The sequence below is a fragment of the Schistocerca serialis genome, chromosome 2 (assembly GCF_023864345.2).
Source record: "Schistocerca serialis cubense isolate TAMUIC-IGC-003099 chromosome 2, iqSchSeri2.2, whole genome shotgun sequence".
NCBI classification, from domain to species: domain Eukaryota; kingdom Metazoa; phylum Arthropoda; class Insecta; order Orthoptera; family Acrididae; genus Schistocerca; species Schistocerca serialis.
The window spans coordinates 707,492,043-707,511,994 of record NC_064639.1 but is presented as its reverse complement, the minus strand read 5'-3'; the positions used below and the strand labels follow the sequence as shown (position 1 = coordinate 707,511,994).

The window sequence follows — 19,952 nt, the reverse complement described above, 5'->3', positions numbered from 1 at the left end:
AGATATTGAGGAATCGCTGTGAAGGACATGGGGATATCACATAGTCGTATTCGTGTGAGACAGCATTATCGGTAACTGACAGAGTTTGAAAGAGGCTTCATAGTGTGTCTCCATTTGTCCAGCTGATCAGATCTTGCAATATCTACATTTTTGGGGCATAGTGGCCCAATGGTGGGTTGCTAGAGAGCTTGAGGGTAGGCATACTTGCCATCAAGGTTCTGGCCTACAATGACTGACCACGCCAAGTGAGGTCCACTGCATTGTGCAACCACACACGCAGTAACCCTTCCTTCATGTCTGCCCGCGGTATTCCTGCCTGTCGTAAGAGGCGACTAAAAGGAGTCTCAAACGTTTTGGCCTTAATGTGATGGTCCCCATTCGGGTTTGACCTCCATTTTTCCAAATTCCACAGAAGTACGAGCCTTTTGGGGAAGGACACCTTACGTGGTGCACCATCAGTCCTCTGTGCCCTACGACCTTGGCACTCTTGATCGTCTTGGCGTCGTACCTGCACCCTCCATCCCTCATTTTGGGCATAGACACCTGATGTATTGTGTAAGTACCGCCCTTAGTGCGTCACCACCAGCACCCACGATCACTATGGACTACCCATGGCACCCAAAATCCAGCGCGGTAGCCAGCTCGTTGTGGTGGGGTCGTCATGTACCCTCTAGGTTGTAGCCCCCTGACAACACAGGGATCGTACTGCCGATGCCTGAGCTGTGACACCTCCCCACGTCAGCCAAGGAGTAGATGCTCGTCTCTCTGGGGCATCGGGACTCCCAGCAACGGCCATCCTGCCAGGTGGCCTTTGCTGTGGCTGGGTGGCGCCCGTGGGGAGAGCCCCTGGTCGGAGTGGGTGGCATCGGGGCGGATGCCCCGCAATGAAGCGGGTGAAATCTCAATCTGGTGGTCGCCCGACCGCCAATGTCTCTAAGCATGGTAAGGTGGAATTTAACGCTGTGACATATAACCCGAAGTCATTCCCTTCCCTAGCCACACCATGGGAGGAACGTAGGGCTGCAGACAGACAGGAGCCGTATTCGCCACGATACCTTGTATGCAGCAGAACTGATGGGGATTCGTTTTTGGGGACCAAGCCTCTTTTCTTCGTGCACAATCTCGAAGATAAGTTTGGGGAAGTGGCGTCTCTTTCCAAAATGAGGAGCGGGGCCATTTTGATACAAGCAGCTTCATCTGCGCAGTCCCAGACATTACTCGCCTGTGAGAAGCTCGGTGACATCCCCGTTACTGTCACTCCTCATAAGTCCTTAAATTTGGTCCAGGGGATTATTTTTCATAAAGATCTTCTGCTACAGTCTGATGACGAACTACGTGAGAACCTGGCACGACGAGGTGTACACTTTGTCCGTCGTGTCTTTAGGGGGCCGAAGGATAATAGGGTCGCTACCGGTGCTTTCATCATGGCCTTTGAGGGCGACTGCTTGCCTGAGAAAGTCAGGGTCATGATATACCGGTGCGATGTCAAGCCCTATGTCCCGCCCCCTATGCGATGCTTCCAGTGCTGGAAATTCGGACACATGTCCTCCAGGTGCACATCCAGCCCCACGTGTCGTGATTGTGGACGACCTCCACATCCTAATGCTCCATGTGCTCCGCCTCCCACCTGCGTTAACTGTGGGGATCATCATTCTCCCTGCCCACCAGACTGTGCAGTCTATCAACGAGAGCGGAAGATACAAGAAATTAAGACCTTGGACCGTTTAAGTTACCAAGAGGCAAAGAAGAAATTAGAACGACTCACCCCTACACCTCTGTTGAGGAGTTATGCTACCGTCACACTGCCGCCACCAGCTCCTGCCCAGACTACCTTCTCTGTTGGCCCACAGAGAAATCAAGTAACGTCTGCCCCACCGCTGGGACAGGCCGCTCTCTCTTCCACTGCTCCCAAAACACCGAGTTTGGGAGCAGTGCGCCCCAAGCAACCGGGGACGTTAGTCCCCAACTCTCAGCCGGAGCGGCGACAGCCCTCTCCGGCTCCTCAGCCGGGGAAGCGACAGCTCTCTCCGGCTGCTCAGCCGGAGACGCAACAGCCTCCTCCGGCCTCACTTGTTCGGAAGGGATCCCTTGGGGGAGTCCCTTCCAAGGACTTCCCCAGTGTATCACAAGACACTAGCCAGTGGCTGAAGAAGCCACCAGCTGCTGGTCGAAGGGCTTCACGCTCTTCCTCTGTTCCTGATAATGCGTCAGGAAAGCCCTCCCAGCATGCCAACCCTCCTCCCAAAGACAAGAGAGGGAAGAGGAAGCTCTCCAAGAAGGATAAGGCCCCAGTGGTTCCCGCACCAACGCTCCCTGTCAGCTCAGCCTCTGAGGACGAGGTTGAGCTCTTTGCGTCCCCTGATGACCTGGATCTCGCCGTCTCCTCAGAAACGATGGCCATAGTGACGTCCGTCGCTCAGTCGGTGGCAGCATGTGACCCTGCCAAGTAATTTGCCTTTTCAGTGCCTGAATGCCCCTACCGGACACGCTTTGTACAATCCTCCAGTGGAATTGTGGCGGTTATTTTAGCCATCTCCCTGAGCTACGACAGCTTCTAAGCCTGACACCTGCTTTCTGCATTGCCCTCCAGGAAACCTGGTTCCCGGCAATGCGGACCCCTGTCCTTCGTGGATACAGGGGCTATTACTGCAACCGTAGCACTTACAATTGTGTGTCAGGTGGAGCCTGCGTGTATGTCCTTACCTCTGTATATAGTGCTCCTGTGCCCCTTCAAACATCATTGGAAGCTGTGGCTGTCCGTGTAAGGACTACCCAGGACATAACCGTCTGCAGTGTCTATCTCCCTCCAGGTGGTACAGTCTCCCTGACCGAATTGGCTGCACTTGTCGCCCAACTCCCCACGCCTTTTCTTCTCCTGGGGGATTTTAACGCCCACAATCCCCTGTGGGGTGGAACGAAGGTTACTGGCCGAGGCAGGGAGGTCCAGAATCTCATCTCCCAACTCGACCTCTGCCTCTTAAACACTGGCGCTGCCACACATTTCAGTGTGGCGCATGGCACGTTCTCGGCCATAGATCTGTCGTTGTGCAGCCCAGGGCTTGTACCATCGGTCCACTGGAGAGTCCACGAGGACTTGTGTGGTAGTGACCTTTTTCCGATCTTCCTTTCACTACCACAGCGTCGCTCCCTTGCGCGCTCGCCTAGATGGGCATTTAGCAAGGCAAACTGGGACACGTTCTCCTCTGCTGCCACTGTTGAATCTCTCCCCCATGGTACCATCGATGTGGCGGTTGAGACACTGACTGCAGCGATTGTTTCCGCTGCGGAACGTACCATTCCTCATTCGTTAGTGTGCCCCCGAGGAAAGTCGGTGCCTTGGTGGTCTCCAGAGGTCGCTGACGCTCTTCAGCGACATAAACGGCACCCGTCTTTGGAGAACCTCATTTTATTCAAACGTCTCCGTGCTCAGGTACGGAGGCTTATCAAACGGCGGAAACAGGAGTGTTGGGAGAGGTACGTTTCCAACATTGGTTCCCGTACTTCCCCCTCCCAGGTGTGGCTAAAGATTCGGCGCATCTTTGGATTGCAGTACTCTACAGGTGTCCCAGGGCTTACCATCAACGGGGCAGTATCCACCGATGCCGATGCAATCGCCGAGCATTTCGCACAGCACTATGTTCGGGCCTCTGCGTCGGGGAATTACCCGCCTGCGTTTCGCGCGCTCAAACGCCGGGAGGAAGGCAAACGGCTTTCTTTCGCTTCTCGGCACCCTGAGGCGTATAACGCCCCATTTAGTTTGTGGGAACTCCAGAGCGCCCTGGCACAGTGCCCCGATACAGCCTCTGGGCCAGATGGCGTCCACAATCAGATGCTCCAACACCTGTCCACGGACTGTCAGCGATGTGTTCTTGCCATCTTCAACCGCCTATGGGGTGATGGTGTCTTTCCGTCGCAGTGGCGAGAAAGTACCATCATTCCGGTGCTGAAGCCTGGTAAGGACCCGCTTACTGTGGATAGTTATCGGCCCATCAGCTTAACAAATACTCTGTGCAAGCTGCTGGAACGCATGGTGAGTCGACGGCTGTGTTGGCTGCTCGAGTCTCGGGGTCTTCTGGCTCCATGCCAGAGCGGCTTCCGACAGGGCCGTTCCACCGCCGATACTTTGGTCTTCCTTGAGTCTGCAATCCGCACTGCTTTTTCCAGGCGCCGACACCTCGTCTCCGTCTTTTTCGACCTCTCCAGAGCATATGACACGACGTGGCGGCACCATATTCTCGCCATGTTGCACGGGTGGGGTCTCCAGGGCTCTCTCCCCATTTTTATTCAGAATTTTTTATCTGTTCGGACATTCCGCGTTTTAATTGGCACATCCCATAGTTCACTTCATATCCAGGAGAACGGCGTTCCACAGGGCTGTGTATTGAACGTGCCCCTTTTCCTTGTGGCCATTAATGGCCTTGCAGCAGCAGTAGGGTCGTCTGTCTCACCCACGTTATATGCTGACGATTTATGCATCTTTTTCAGCTCCTCCACCATTGGTGTTGCAGAACGTCGGTTGCAGGGAGCCATACGCAAGGCGCAGGCATGGGCCCTAGCCCATGGGTTTCAGTTTTCTCCTGCGAAGACTTGTGTTATGCACTTTTGTCGGCGTCGCACTGTCCGTCCCCACCCTGAGCTCTATCTTCAGGATGCTAAGCTCAGGGTTGTTGACACTTACCGTTTTCTGGGATTGCTGTTCGATGCCCGGCTTACTTGGCTTCCACATATTCGTGAGCTCAAGCGTCAGTGCTGGCAGCATGAATGCCCTCCGCTGCCTCAGCAACACAACTTGGGGTGCAGACCGTAACACACTGCTGCCGCTCTACAAAGCCCTTGTGCTGTCCCGACTGGATTATGGGAGTGTGGCGTATGGCTCAGCGTCGCCCTCAGCGTTGCAACTGCTGGACCCCGTTCACCACTGTGGGGTTCGACAGGCGACAGGAGCATTCCGCACCAGTCCTGTTAATAGCCTACTTGCTGAGGCTGGGGTTCCTCCGCTCCACATTCGGCGTCAACAACTCTTAGCCAACTATGCTGCCCACGTCCGTTGTTCTCCCCGTCACCCTAACTACCGTCTCCTTTTCGCCGATGCGGCAGTCCATCTTCCACGCCAGCGGCCGCGATCAGGCCACGCAATTGGGATCCGTGTTCGGTCACTCCTTAGTGAACTCGAGTCTTTGCCTCTTCCATCTGCTTTTCAGGTCCGCCCACATACACCACCTTGGTGTATCCGTCGGCCGCAGCTTCAGCTAGACCTCTCCCAATGGCAAAAGGATTCAGTTCCTCCTGCAGTCTTGCACCGCCAATTTCTTGCTCTCCTCGATGCATCCCGTGACTCGGAGGTTATCTATACCGATGGCTCGATGGTTGATGGTTGTGTGGGGTACGCTTACGCTCATGCGGACTATGTCGACCAGCGCTCCTTCCCGGACGGCTGCAGTGTTTACACCGCAGAGCTAACAGCTATTTTTCGTGCTCTTGAGCGTGTTCGTACCAGCACTGGCGAGTCTTTTGTCATTTGCAGTGACTCTCTCAGTAGTCTCCAGGCTCTTGACCAGTGCTACCCACGCCATCCCATTGTTGTTGCCATCCAGGAGTCTGTTCATGCTCTTGAACAACGTGGCTGTTCAGTGGTGTTCATATGGACCCCGGGACACGTTGGATAGCGGGCAACGAACACGCCGACAAGTTAGCTAAAGAAGCCACCCGCAAACAGCCGTTGGAGATCGGCCTCCCGGCAACTGATCTCCGATCGGTGTTACGCCGTCGGGTCTTTGGGATGTGGGCAGACGAATGGCGCACCCTGTCTGTACCCAACAAGCTGCGGCGTGTAAAGGAGGCCACGACCGTGTGGGGTTCCTCCATGCGGGCCTCTCGCAGGGATTCTGTGGTTCTCTGTAGGCTCCGCATTGGTCACTCTTGGCTGACGCATGGTCATCTGCTGCGTCGAGAGGACCCCCCTCATTGTCGCTGTGGTGCGATTATGACGGTGGCCCATATATTGTTGGACTGTCCTCTTTTAACCGCCCTCAGGCGAACTTTTAATCTCCAGGGTGCTTTATCATCTCTTTTAGGTGACAATGTCTCTATGGCAGATCGGGTTTTAAGTTTTATTCGCGCAAGCGGCTTTTATAGGTCCATTTAAATTTTTTTTTAACATCACCCTCTTTTGAGCTCTCTCTTTTAATTAGTTTTGTGTTGTGATTCGACTCTGCCCTAAACTTTTAGGCTGGAGGTTTTAACGTGTTGCAGAGTGGCTGGCTCATCCTATTATTTTCGTGATCAGCCAGCCACAGTCCTCTGCTGTGCAGTTTTAATTCCTTCTGCCTTTGTTCTCTATGTTGTTTTTGTTGCTGTGCTCTGTTTTCCGTGTTGTCTTACAATGGACTATGGGGCTTTTCTTCCCCCGGAATTTTTCTTTTAGTGCTTCGCCTGACCGGTGGATAGTTTCACTCTGCTCTGTGTTTTTATGAAACAAGGGACCTATGACCTTTGTAGTTTGGTCCCTTTAATCTTTAACCCAACCAACCAACCAACTATGACCTGTTTTAAAACAGGTATCCCTTGTCATGTTTTCAGTGCCTGTTTCCCGCATGTATGTATGTATGTATGTAATACTTTTCATAATGAGCTATTTTATTGTTTTAAGATATAAACAGTCTCCTAGTTCTATTTGTTTTTCCCGTGTTTTGCTGCCGATCTGAATATAGTTTTTGCTGACCAGAACTGGTAGTCTAAGGACCTAACACTTTTGTGATCAGAGATGGAAATAAAAGAAACTTATTTCACACCTTCTGGGGGTCATTGTTCTATTTGTGACCATGTTACAGTGATGGTGAACTACTTTCTTAAATTTTTGTGATGTTCTACCAATGAATAGATTAAAGCCTTTTACTAATGTAAAGGCACAAAGGTGAAACTGCATTGTTGCATAGTCTATGCTCAAGAAAAAGTTATCTTAGTAGATATTAAATTAATTTTATGGTTACTTTCTCACTGGTTCTCACACACACACACACACACACACACACACACACACACACACACACACACACGAAAGCTGGAGGGACAGCAGCCATTTGATTACACTCTGAATATTTCTTGTGTTGACTGTGAAACAGTAAGCTCCTGAAGAGAAGTATGAAACCAAAATTATTTGTCAAGTGATGCCCGTGGCTGCATGAAAAAGTAAAACTGCACTTATCATCAGCACCTCAACAACCTGTTAGAAAAAATTCTATTGAGTTTGGAAATGACAAACACGGCACTAATCCTTTCCGTGGAGCGGCAACATATTGAACTCCTAGTTCTGAACTTGGACGTAAAGCACTCAGTATACCACAGTGGTGTAGTAGGCGCAGAATGATATGATATAGAGGACTCTTGTGATCTATGATCTTGGGAAACAAGTCAAATAGTGTTAGAAAATCTGCCTAAGCTACAGCGTAGGCATGCCACGGGATATTGTGAATATCTCACTTTCTTACACCACTGGCTTACTCGGTCAGGTTTTGAAATTTATTTCATTAACATTACTGAGTTAAAGTTTTCTGTTAGGGCAGTGAAAGAATAGAGACTTTTGTAAAAATTGTGAATAAACTAATTATGTTTACAATTCAGTCTAATCTTAACCCTTTTGGATGCTGTGGGGGATATACTTCCCACTAAATGTATTTCTGTACAGTGTTTAAGGGAATATGTTAACCACCTCTGTACACTTGTGGCATCTGGTGGCAGTCCAGTGCACCAGCTGTAGTTTCTGTTTGTCGAGAAATGCAGCCTTCAGGACGGTAGGAAGTATGTATCCCATCAAACAACTGTGTTTTAATGATTCTTGGGTAGTATGGTTACCACCAAAGTAGTTTCTGAAAGGGGCTTGGGAAGTACACTTAATGCATAATTAATCTATCACTTGTGGTTCTGGGGAAGCATACTTACCACCAACTTAGGGGTATCCCAAATCTTCTGGGAATACGTCACACCACCTCTGTCTATGCCAGACATGTTGTGGTAATACACTGCGCCAGATCTATAAAAATGCCTACAACAATCAGTTTCTATTTGTCGTGAGGTCACTAGTGTTGTCGGAACACATTGCTTCACTTCTGCAATGTTTGCACGTTGTGGTAAGTAAACTTCAAATATCACTAAAAATATTTTTTAAATAAAGTAAAAGAAAACAAAATAAAAACAGAAAACTGTTACTTATTGTTTTACATGTAATGGCAACACATAACAGTTCTCAAAACGCATGTGGGAAATGCATTTCCCACCATAGTTTTAATACCTCACAAAGGTGCCTTGGTGATATATGTACCACCACAGTATATGGTCCTAAATCACAAAATAAAATTATTAAAAAAATAAATAGTCAGTTGATCACAATCCTAATAGACCAGCAAAAAAATTATCTTTGCTGAGTTACTACAAAAACTGCACCTTCAAAAGGTTTAACTCTTGCAAACACAGCAGTCTCACAGTAAGATGATCAGAGAAATAAAACAATTTGTTAATTTTACTCTGCTGAAACTCACAAAGCTTAGAGGTAAAATTTATGGAAACATCAGTTTTAAATTTGTGTGTGCAAGAACAAAGTGTGTTTTATTCAACACCAATTTCAATAAGAAAAAGTAATGAGCTTCAATCAGTTAAGACCGACTAAGCAGATGGCATAAGAAAGCGAGAGGATATTCAAAATATTGCTTGGTGCACATGCACTGTAGTTCTGACTTTCGTAGGTCAGTTTGTCATCGTTTCTCAGTTTGACTGACCACAGGTGTCCAGTATCAAACTGTATGTCTCTACTTCCCCTACACCACTGTGGTATGTTGTTTCTAAAAAGTTACCATTTACAATCTATATAGAAAACTGATATGCGCCACTAGGTATCTGCATGTACAGTCCATCACAAAAGCATGTTGTTCTGTGTACATTGTGCTAAACCAAGCTCACCGGGTTAAGGGACAGTGATTACTGCCACCATGAACTAATAAAAGTTCGAACAACATTCAGTTGAGATTGATATAGCAATAAAGAGACACAGTGAGCTGTGAGGTGCAGTGGGGACAAAAGCAGACAAAAGAACAGGAAAAAAAAACTCCCTGTTGCTCACCTAACATTACATGAGAGATGTCTGTGACGGGATTCTTCACTGCAAATGATTTAAGCCTCTTATTTCAGAGCAGCCTCAAGAAATGAGATCTGCAGTGATATAGTTTCTCTCCATGCTGTAGGTGTTTGCTAACTTCAATGTGAATGTCGCAATGCCTACATTGGCGAAACCAGGTTACTGACTGCAGGTTTGCCACAAGTTCTGGAAATCAGGGAATATCAGAGAATTTGAAACATGTCAGGGAAATTTGGAAAAAAGGAATAAATCTCATTTTTGTCTCAGTAGATGAAATGGTTTGTTTACTGAGATGTTACGCATTGTCTCTGGCTGGGTGCAGCTGATTATGTGCACTGCTTCCCTGCTCACTCATTCTTACTGCTTCTCCCATTCCTACCATTCCCCTCAGCTTGTAGTCAGTGCTGCCACCACTTCTTGCCACTAGTCTAGCAGCAGCCGATGAGAGGCAGGGAGGTTTTGACAAGTGGTTTGTTTGGATCTGATTCTCAGATAATACTGATGCAGTCACCGGAGACAGCAGTCATGGGTGCACGAGTTGTGTCTGAGTGATTGTGTGAAAGTGTGTGCACTCTAATTTTCTGACAAAGGCTATGGCCAAAAATTTAGTTGTGGGAATATGATAGTCTTTCCTGTGTGCCAGTCTGCGGCTCAGCGATTGTCGTCACGGTGAGTTGCTACCTATCCTCATTAGTACTGATTCTCAGAGTATTTGTGCAAGTTATCTGATGCTTGGATTAATCACTGCAGTCTCATTTCATCAACGTGGTGTCTGTGACACTTGAATAGCTGGCAACATGAGTGGACTTCCACAACAGTCCAAAACAGCAGGCCATTTCTGCAGGCATTTCTTAACGGATCTGGCCTGCCTGCTGACCTGAAGCCCACCATTTCCCACTAATGTGCAGGCCCTGTCTGTCTGATCTAGTCACACCGACCTGTGTGCAGGCCGGGTCTGTGTGACATAATGCGGTGGATTTTCATCATGGACCCAGGACTCTGGTGCTCCTCAGCAGGCCAGATGGCACAGAGAATGGATTTCAGGAATTGCAACTTTCTTACTGCAAGTAAATTGTACAGTGCGGTGTTTTATAAACATTTTATTTGTTGTAGTAGATTGTGGCACTTTGAAAGTAGTCCATACATTAGAAAGTATGGATGATAAGAAGGAGAAAATTATGGCAATCACTGGCAGTTTGTGCACTATGTACTCAAATATTTTTCGAAAGAAAAATCATACAATGCCTGTAAAATGAAAGTATCGTGTGGCATTGATGTCTGGGATGCCCTATCCAGGGAAGTTTGGCCACCGAGTTGCAAGTCTTCATTCAGGTGATGCCACATTGACTGACTTGTGTGTTGGTGATCATGAAATGACAATGAGTGCAACACAACACCCAGTCCACGAGTGGAGAAAATCTCCAACTCTGCAAGGAATCGAATCCAGACCTGCTGCATGGCAGGCAAACATGTTACCACTAAGCAGGCGGACACACAATACCACTAAAATAATAGACATAACACAGTGGGTAATAAGTGACAACAATGAACATAGTAGAACCAACATTTTATTGGCAGTCACCTGTAGTGTTGGTTTATGCAACCTTCCCGACCTTATACACTTCTTGCAGGAGGCTTACTCTTCTCTGAGGTTATTTCGTCAGGGGAAAATGCTAAAATTTGTCTGGAAATCAGGGAAATACCAGACAGTTCCACTTGGGAAAGCTTGTGGCAACCCTAGATTAGGACCTGTCTTCGAATATGAGTGCTACGTATGATAGAAGCAACACACCAAATTGACAGTAGTCAACACCTTCAGGAATGTGGCAGGTACATCCATTTTCAAGAAAATTGTGTAATTGCTTGCCAACTAGGGACACAAAAGCAGAAGGTAAAGCTGTTGTAATAATTGATTGTCCGAGGGAGGATGACTAAAAGATGTTGGCAGCGTGGCTGTTGGTGATCCCAGTCCAACAGGATGCGTGACATTTGTTAAGTCCATACCGTATGCATTTTATGACACACTGGAAAGGGGATTCATCCTACACAATTTGTCTCCCCATTCTGCAGGTTTTGTCTTGCTAATACTGGTTAATATTTACTCTATTTTGCTAATGCAAATATTCATTTGTTTTGTAAGATTACAGCATGCACAATGAAAAATTCGTGGTTTTTTTAATTGAATTTCTAGATTGTGTGCTTTTTCATCTTTGTTCCACAGATGAGGACTCAGTATGTTAGGCCAGCTGGGGAAAGTGGCATATTAATGACACACCACAGTCACGTACAGTGTAGTGTGTGTGTGTGTGTGTGTGTGTGTGTGTGTGTGTGTGTGTGTGTGTGTGTGTGTGTGTGGAGAGAGAGAGAGAGAGAGAGAGAGAGAGGGGGGGGGGGGAGTGATAGATGATGAGGGAATAATGATCCTTTAATTTACAGGTAATTCAAATAAGGGCAATAATTCACAAAGTGGACAGAATTCATCACAGCAGAGCCAGCCACAACAATCACAACAACAAGGAGGTAGCTCTGCATCATCAACACAGTCTACATCCTCCCAGATGAGTCAACAAAGTGGCCAGACAGGTGGAGGTGCACAGCAGCTTGGGGGAGGTGGAAGTGGTCAATCTCAAGGTTCACAACAGCAGCAGTCTGGTAGCACCTCAGTAACTCAGCAGCAGACCTCCAGCGCAGCTGGACAGCAAGGCAGTTCCACAAATCAATCCTCTTCCCAGCAACAGCAACCAGGGACATCAACTGGTCATATTCAGACTGTGACATCTGGCCAGAGTTCAGTACAGCAATCTCAACAACAGCAAGGCAGTAACAATGGTTCCAACTCTAGTGCATCTGCTTCATGGGCTGCTGCCGCTGGCAAAGGTCTAAGTGGCAGCGGAAGTGTAAATACAGGAACATCTAGTTCGGGACAACAGTCTTCTGGAGCAACTTCAGGTTCTTCCAAGCAGCAGCAACTTGAGCACCTGAATTCCATGCGAGAAGCACTCTTCAGTCAAGACGGTTGGGGAGGGGTGAGTAGATTTGTCAAATATGACAATGAGAGATAACTGGGAGCCTGTGTGTGTTACTTTCACTGCTTCAAATGTTCATGAAATGGCTGCCACTCCCCCTGCCCCCTTCCACCAGTCTGTTTGCCCACCTTATCCCTCCACTTAAGCACAATTCTGCCCAACCTCTCACTCCACTTCGCACAGCTATGCCCACAACCCCTCTCCACTCCGCACAGCTCTGCCCGCAATCCCTCTCCACTCCGCACAGCTCTGCCCGCAATCCCTCTCCACTCCACACAGCTCTGCCCGCAATCCCTCTCCACTCCGCACGACACTGCCCGCAATCACTCTCCACTCCGCACGACACTGCCCGCTATCCCTCTCCACGCCGCACGACCCCCTCCACGCCGCACGACCCTCTCCACGCCGCACGACCCTCTCCACGCCGCACGACCCTGCCCACCCTGGCCATCCTGTGCTGTACCCTTCTTACTCTGCCTAGCAGCCCCTCTCCGTACGCCTGTTACTCTGCCCAGCTCCCCCTCTCTGTACCCCTCTTTCTCTGTCCAACTCCCCCTCCCCTACCCCTGTTTCACCTCCCCATTTGCCCTCCTTCTACCCCCCTTTCTCCTCCAACTCACCCTTCCTCTCATTTTCCTTCTTGCCTTTCCAATTCCCCTTCCTCCTTTCCTCTCCCAGCTTCCTGTTATGTCTTCTTTCTCCCAGCTCCCTTACCCCTCTTCCTCCTTCCAACTCCCTCCCCCTTCCCCTTCTTTTCCCTTCCTCCTTCCTATTCCCTCTTCCGTTTCCTCCCAACTCATCCAAACATGCACCCCGTCACCTACTTTCCATGAGTTCCCATCCTTACAAGCATTACATTATCCAGAAACTCACCAAATTTTTTCTCTTCTGTGTGCTTGTCTGCTACATTACAGTCTTGATTTTACAGTCATTAAAACCTGTTGCTAAAATATTTCCTTCGTGATCAATAGACCCTTCACTTAATATAGTGGAGACTATTATCCAGGTCTCAGTTATATGCATTTGAGATTATCTAGATTGTCAACCGTGAGCAACGTCTTTGTGGTCTAGTCCGTGTATACATGGACGTGTCATGCTGGCACTACCTGCTCGCACCCTACATGATCTCTACGCAACACATTTCATTGTTATTTTAGTTAGTACAAGTGCAGCAGATTGGTATTATTGCTTTAAGGTAAAATGATTGTTGTTATAACGCTAAAAAAAAAGAGAAAGCTATTGTAAGTTAGACAATTAGTATGGTGTAGATACTTCTATGATACATGAATTTAAGAAGCCTACTGATTCAATTTTAAAATCCATCTGAAAAACCTTATTGTGAAGGCAGGAGTAAACACAGAAAAGTGATGAAGAAACTGAAAAATGAAGCTTTTTCTTGCTGGTTTTTACAAAAATAATCAACTGGGTAATCAATATCTGGTCCTTTGCTCTGTGAAAAGGCATTGCAGTTAAAAAAATGGTGATGAGTAATTAGTGGTAACAGATGTTTGTACAGATTTATATCTCATTATGGAATTTGCAGATCGGAAATACAGTGTGAAAAATGGCAGCTGATTGTGGGCTTTCAAGTAAAAAAATGTGACCCTCAACTATGTACCCTCAGACTTGGAGTTCAAATATTAAAAGTTTACCTGGTTTCATTGTCTAGGGGCTGGGATATGTAGTTGCTGTATTACATGCCAAATACTGCTGAGTCTACAGTATACAATATGAATTTACACATGAATTGAATGGTCGAAGGTTCCTATCACTTGGCAATTGCGAATTTTGAATGCAACATAGAAATTTATATGTGAAAGATTGCAATTAAATAAAATCTGCAGGTACTATTGTAACAACTTTAAATGATGAGTACGATAGCAGAAGTACCTTTAAGCATACAGTTTATTTCTGAAAAACACGTACTGGTGTCGATGATCTAGCAATTAAATAAAATATAAGTTGAATAACAGGGAAACAATAGATTCCTATTCCATTAAGTTTTGGGTGTGCAGCTGTAAGAATTCTCCTTGTTCTTCGATTATTTCGGCTGTATAATGTTCAGCCATATTCAGAGTGAGCCGCAAGACTGCCCCTCCAGTGCTCGCTTTGTCCCTTTATACTTGTGTACTGCGCAACTGTGCATGCGGCCACAGATGCAAATGCGCCAGGGATGTTGGTCAGCAGCAGAGACTTGCACAATGCGCGAGTTACATCTATGACTCCCCAATCGATTTGTGTTGATATGTCGACACATCATTGTGAGCTGCACTGTGACGACATCTTTGTGAGTTTATTACACAAAGTGCCGTATTCCATGATTTATCAAGGTTGAAACCACTATCTCTATTAATTAAATTAGTTGCCAAGTGAATCTCAGTTGCCTCCTTCATTATCGGATCCCAAAAAGATGATGTAGTTTTCAAAATTTCGACGTTGTCATACAACATACTGTGACCAGTGCCAATACAGTACTCTGCCACTGCCGCCACTTGTTAGGTTGTAAAAGTCGTGTGTACCTCTGGTTTTCTGTACATCTTTCTTGGACAGTACGAGTTGTTTGTCCAATGTAAGAAAATCCACATTCACATGGAATTTTGAACACTCCATATTTTCAGAGTAGCAAATCATCTTTGACAGAGCCCACGAGTGCAGCTGTTTTGGGTGGACAACGAAAAATCACTTCACTGTGGGTTTCATGTTAGCAGATTCAAGCACCTTCTCCTCGAAGTCTTCACAGATGGACGGAGTCGCCATGTGTAGTCCCTTATCCCCTCTGGTGGCCAACTTATTTATGGAAGACCCGTGGTTTTCTGGAAGTATGTTGGTGGTGGTACCTTTGTAGTTAGGCCACATGGTGAAGATAACTTGCAAGACTTCTCAAGACATCTGAACTTCCTCCACGATCAAATAGGGCTCACAGTGGAAATTGAAAAGGAAGGAGGGATGCTTTCCATTCTTGGACGTTCTGGTTCGGCGCAGAGAGGATGACACTTTGGGACATGAAGTGTTTCAGAAGCTGATGCACACGGATTTATATTTACGTGCAAATATCTGCCACCATCCTGCCCAGATGATGATTGATCTCCGAACTTTGACCCGTAAAGGGCATATTATTTCTGACGAAAGCAGTCTGCAAGATGAACTTTCCCACTTACAAAGAGTGTTTGAAGACAATGGGTACTCCCCACAGCAAATACAGAAGGCACTGAAAATGAAATCGAAAGAGGCCACAAAGAAAGCAGAAGAAGATGAAGAAACCTTTAAATTGATGGCCTTCCTGCCATATGTGGGTAGCCTCTCATAAAAAATAGGACGGATTCTCAGCAGACACAAAGTAAAACTGATTTTTCATCCTACACCCAAGACAGTTACACTCGTGGGCTCCGTCAAAGATGATTTGCTACTCTGAAAATATGGAGTTTCCAAAATTCCATGTGAATGTGGCTTTTCTTACATTGGACAAACAACTCGTACTGTCCAAGAAAGATGTACAGAAAACCAGATGTACACACGACTTTTACAACCTAACAAGTCGGCAGTGGCAGAGCGCTGTATTGGCACTGGTCACAGCATATTGTATGACAATGTCGAAATTTTGGCAACTACGTCATCTTTTCGGGACTCGATAGTGAAGGAGGCAATTGAGATTCGCTTGATGACCAGTTTAATTAATAGAGGTAGTGGTTTCAACCTTGATAAATCATGGAATCCAGCACTTGGTGTAATAAGCTCCCAAAGACGACATCACAGTGCAGCTCACAATGATATATCAACATACCAACACAGATTGACTGCGAACTCATAAATGCAACTCGTGCATTGTGCACATCTCTGCCGCCGACCAACGTTCCTGGCGCATTTGCACCTGTGGCAGCATGCGCAGTACATGAGTATAAAGGGATGAAGCGAGCACTGGAGCGGCAGTCTTGAAGCTCACTCTGATGATGGCTGAATGTTATACAGCTGAAATATTAGAAGAAGGAGAATTCTTGCGGCTGCACACCCGAAACTTAATGGAACAGTCTTTGCGCCGCCAAAACCTGAAGATTCACAATAGATTCCTACTTCACGTAATTGGTTATGAATAACACCATAGTTCACAAGATAGCCACTTCTAAACACATACTACGTCTTCACTGCAGAAACCACAGAAATCGCACAAGTGCACCCACGTCGGCTCTACAAAATAGTTCTATCTCCCATGACCACACGCAAACTGTTCAACAATCTCCAAGTATTTCCTGTGACCATCTGTCGCACCTTCCCGCCCAGCACTCCTGTGTCCTGTGCCATCCAATGCTCCTCCCCACTTCTATACAGTCTCTCCATTGACTTCAGTAGTCTCCTGCTGTAGTAATGAGCACTGTGATTGACTAAAGTGCTCCCGCCGTGTCTCCAAGCCGACGCACACTCACTAACATATTGAAACGCATACAGAATATTGGATTTACATTTAAGTAAATTAAAATTAAATAAATATTCCTACGGCTGGGCCATAAACTGGCTCTAGCACACATTATTAAATACGTAAACAAATCAAATAAACATATATCACAGGAATAGAAACAAAAGTAGGCCAGTAGCATAATGTCTCTGTGCTTTCTAAAACACAGTAAATATTGTACCAATTTCTTCATGAATAGTATATATCTGATATAAACAAAGACATAACGAATAAATATATTTGTAAGCATGCTACTACTGTTTTCTCGCATAACTGTGGAGTACTGATGGCCTGATGCGGTCAATAGTAATTGGCCAATTTGACCTCCAATAACTCATATACTATTCAAGTTACAAGCCGGTAATTCATACCAATTTAGGTTTACACTAATAGATTTCTAAAGACACGTCGATCAACAAAATCGTGTGAACCGTTAAGATTTTGGAAATTCGTTGCTTGGTGTTACTTGTATAATTTACAGTCAGATACTAAACTTTAAACTAATAAAGATATTGAAAATCTGATTACACCATCAGAATCATCATGCGAATAATGGCAGTCTATATGTTTCTTTTTAAGGTATCATGATTCTTCTGGCTATTATTAATTTCTACATGAACTGTGAAATATCTACCATTATGGTTTCTCAAAGTCCGCCATCTTTGGCACTCTTGGCATACAAATCTCCTTCATTGACATAAAGCACAATCCTCGCCACAGCCTTGGCCTGGACCACGCGCTGGGTCTGCCCCTCGTGCTCTGGCTAGTGTTCGGCAACACGCGGTTGCTGACGAGCCCCAGTGTGCCGAGCAGCCTTTGCGGCCATGCTAGCTCCGAACTTAGAATATTTTTGGGGTGCCACAACTCGCTCGTTACCTCACATCATGTAGACACAGTAAATTCTGCTAAAGGTGGTTTAAAAAAAAAAAAAAGAGTTGGTTGAAAATGTCTAGGAGTTAGACTTTATTTACAACGCTGGTAGAATGGGTTTATGTTGGATATCATTACAGTCAAAATCTTTAATTGACAAGACTTCAGTTAGCTTGTGCAAATGCTATTGAGACCCGTGAAATGCCTTAGCTTTTCCTAAGAAATTCCAAAAGCCCTATGTGCTTAAAAAATTTTGGGGTTCCCTCAATTAATAAAAACCAAAAAAGTACTTGAATTGGATGAAAACTGAAATATTCATGGAGTGATATGACACAACACTTTTATCCCCGAAGGAAGAAAAAAAATTCAAAATGAAATTGATTATCATGGAGCAGTCCTACTTTTACTTTATAATTGCAACAACTGGTAGAGAGAAAAAATGGAGTGCTTGCAGGAAAATTTTTTCCTTTTAATGTGACATTGTTGTTACAACCAATGGATCAGATTGGTAATAAACATTAAAATGACTTTATAGAAAACAAATGTTACATAGATTGTTGACTTATTTTATCACTTTCTGGATTTAATTAAAAGGAGACTTCGAACAAAGGTTGGAATAGAATACTAAAAACTGGCCCATGACATTCACTACCTGATATGGATGATTTTGTTTTGGAGGGTGCAAATGAGCTAATGACTGACAAAATATGCCAGGAATGTGATTACCAGTGATATGAAAGAGTGGTTCACTTGCAACAGTAATGATCCAAGGTTTTCAGATTATGTCAGATGATAACATTATTGGAAACATTGTGTGCAAACGAACAGCAGGAAATGAAAGAAAATGGAAGAAAAAGGACATGCAAAAAATTATGTGCAGGACCTTCTGATGCAGAAGCATTTCGAGCCCCAGAAACTACTTTCAAATGGTTGGAAAAACAAGTTGTGTGTGATACCATGAATTTACTACAGTTAAAATGAGTTCATGATGTAGCAATAATGAAGAGAAAAAATCTTAATAAACATGAATATTTATTGATTTCATTAAGTTTAATTTGTTTTTGTTGTTTTGAGGAAGCACTAGAAAGCCCTAGAAAGATTACCATGTCACAATGATACTAAAAGATAACCGTACGTGGGCGACATAGGTCATCTTTCTGTAGTTAATAATACAAAAATCACTTTTCTTCATTCATTCAGTTATTCGGATTTTTTTAGTATCCAAATGATTTATGACAAAAATTAATCCAGTTAGTCGAGTCTCCACTGTAATCTTTTCCTGCCACTCAAAATTAGCTAAATTTGTTTTCTCCCCAATATTGTATGCAGATGAAATGTAAAGTTAATGTATTACTTTCGTGTACTTGACAAGATTCCTTACCTTACAGGTTTGACTTGGTTAATAGTGCCTGCTCAATAATACATTCATTGCAAACTGGCAGTTTAAGAATTTTATATTTAGCACAGTGCAGTTAATCAAACTCAAATATCAGTTAACGTAATTTGTAATTCATTTCGTTCTGATATTAGCTTATTTGTGAAGTAAATTCTGAATGGTTACCAACTGTCACAAGGGTGATGGCCCTCATTTGAGAAGAACTCTGGGATTAATGTGTTTCTTAAAGACTTTAGTTGGGTCATTAATAGCGTATCAGTTGAAATTTTTATGTACAGTAATTCATGTAACAGTTTGCATACAGCAGGACATAGTAGTTAAAATATGTTGCACAAGTATGCTGCATTTTTAATTGCACTGCATATAGTAAAACTGTGTGTGTGTGTTTATTTATTTATTTGCAGCAACATGTCAATCAGGATACAGGTTGGGACATCCCTGCTTCACCTGAACCAGGTGTTAAAGATGGTGCTCCTGTCTGGAAGCCAAATGTCAACAATGGTAAATTATTTGACTTTTAGACTCTTACCTTATATGTATAACATGATTGTGCAATATAAGAAGTATTTGACACTCTATAACCAGGTATTAAATCCAATCTAATGTATTGTATCATATTTTTACATTACGTCTCTTATGGGATGAAGAGACTAGACAAAAATTTCGGGAGAGGGTTTAAATTTCCAACTTTTGAAATTTCTGCACGGAAGAGGAGTGCTGTTGAGGAGGAAAAATTTTTAATATTATTTATGGTGATACATTCAACTCTTATGCTACTAAGGCAACGTTTTTGCTTTCTGTATTGGATTCTTCTGTGTACTTTCTTCTCTTATTGCAAAGCTCACTATCAACTTTTTGACTCGTGAACCGTAATTCTCCTCATTTCACATGAGATCAATAATTTATTTTTCTGAGCAAGGTACTACTTTGTTGGCTGATTGTTTTATGAATTATTTTGACTGTATTGTTTCTATTGCATTGCATAGTGTGTGTGTGTGTGTGTGTGTGTGTGTGTGTGTGTCATTATCTGACTGAAGTAGAATTGCTTCAAATGTATAATGTATGTCGACTAATCTATTTCCTGAA

The 19,952-nt window shown here is 44.9% G+C and overlaps 1 protein-coding gene across 1 annotated transcript in view; it reads left to right on the top strand.

Annotated features, from left to right (window-relative positions):
- The window catches only part of LOC126457869 (protein Gawky), a 288,179-nt gene that overhangs the window by 126,665 nt on the left and 141,562 nt on the right, over positions 1–19,952 (top strand). Inside the window, exons 7-8 of the mRNA XM_050094525.1 lie at positions 11,564–12,153; positions 19,271–19,367. Of these exons, the coding sequence (XP_049950482.1) occupies positions 11,564–12,153; positions 19,271–19,367 (687 nt within the window). The remainder of the gene's footprint in view (positions 1–11,563; positions 12,154–19,270; positions 19,368–19,952) is intronic.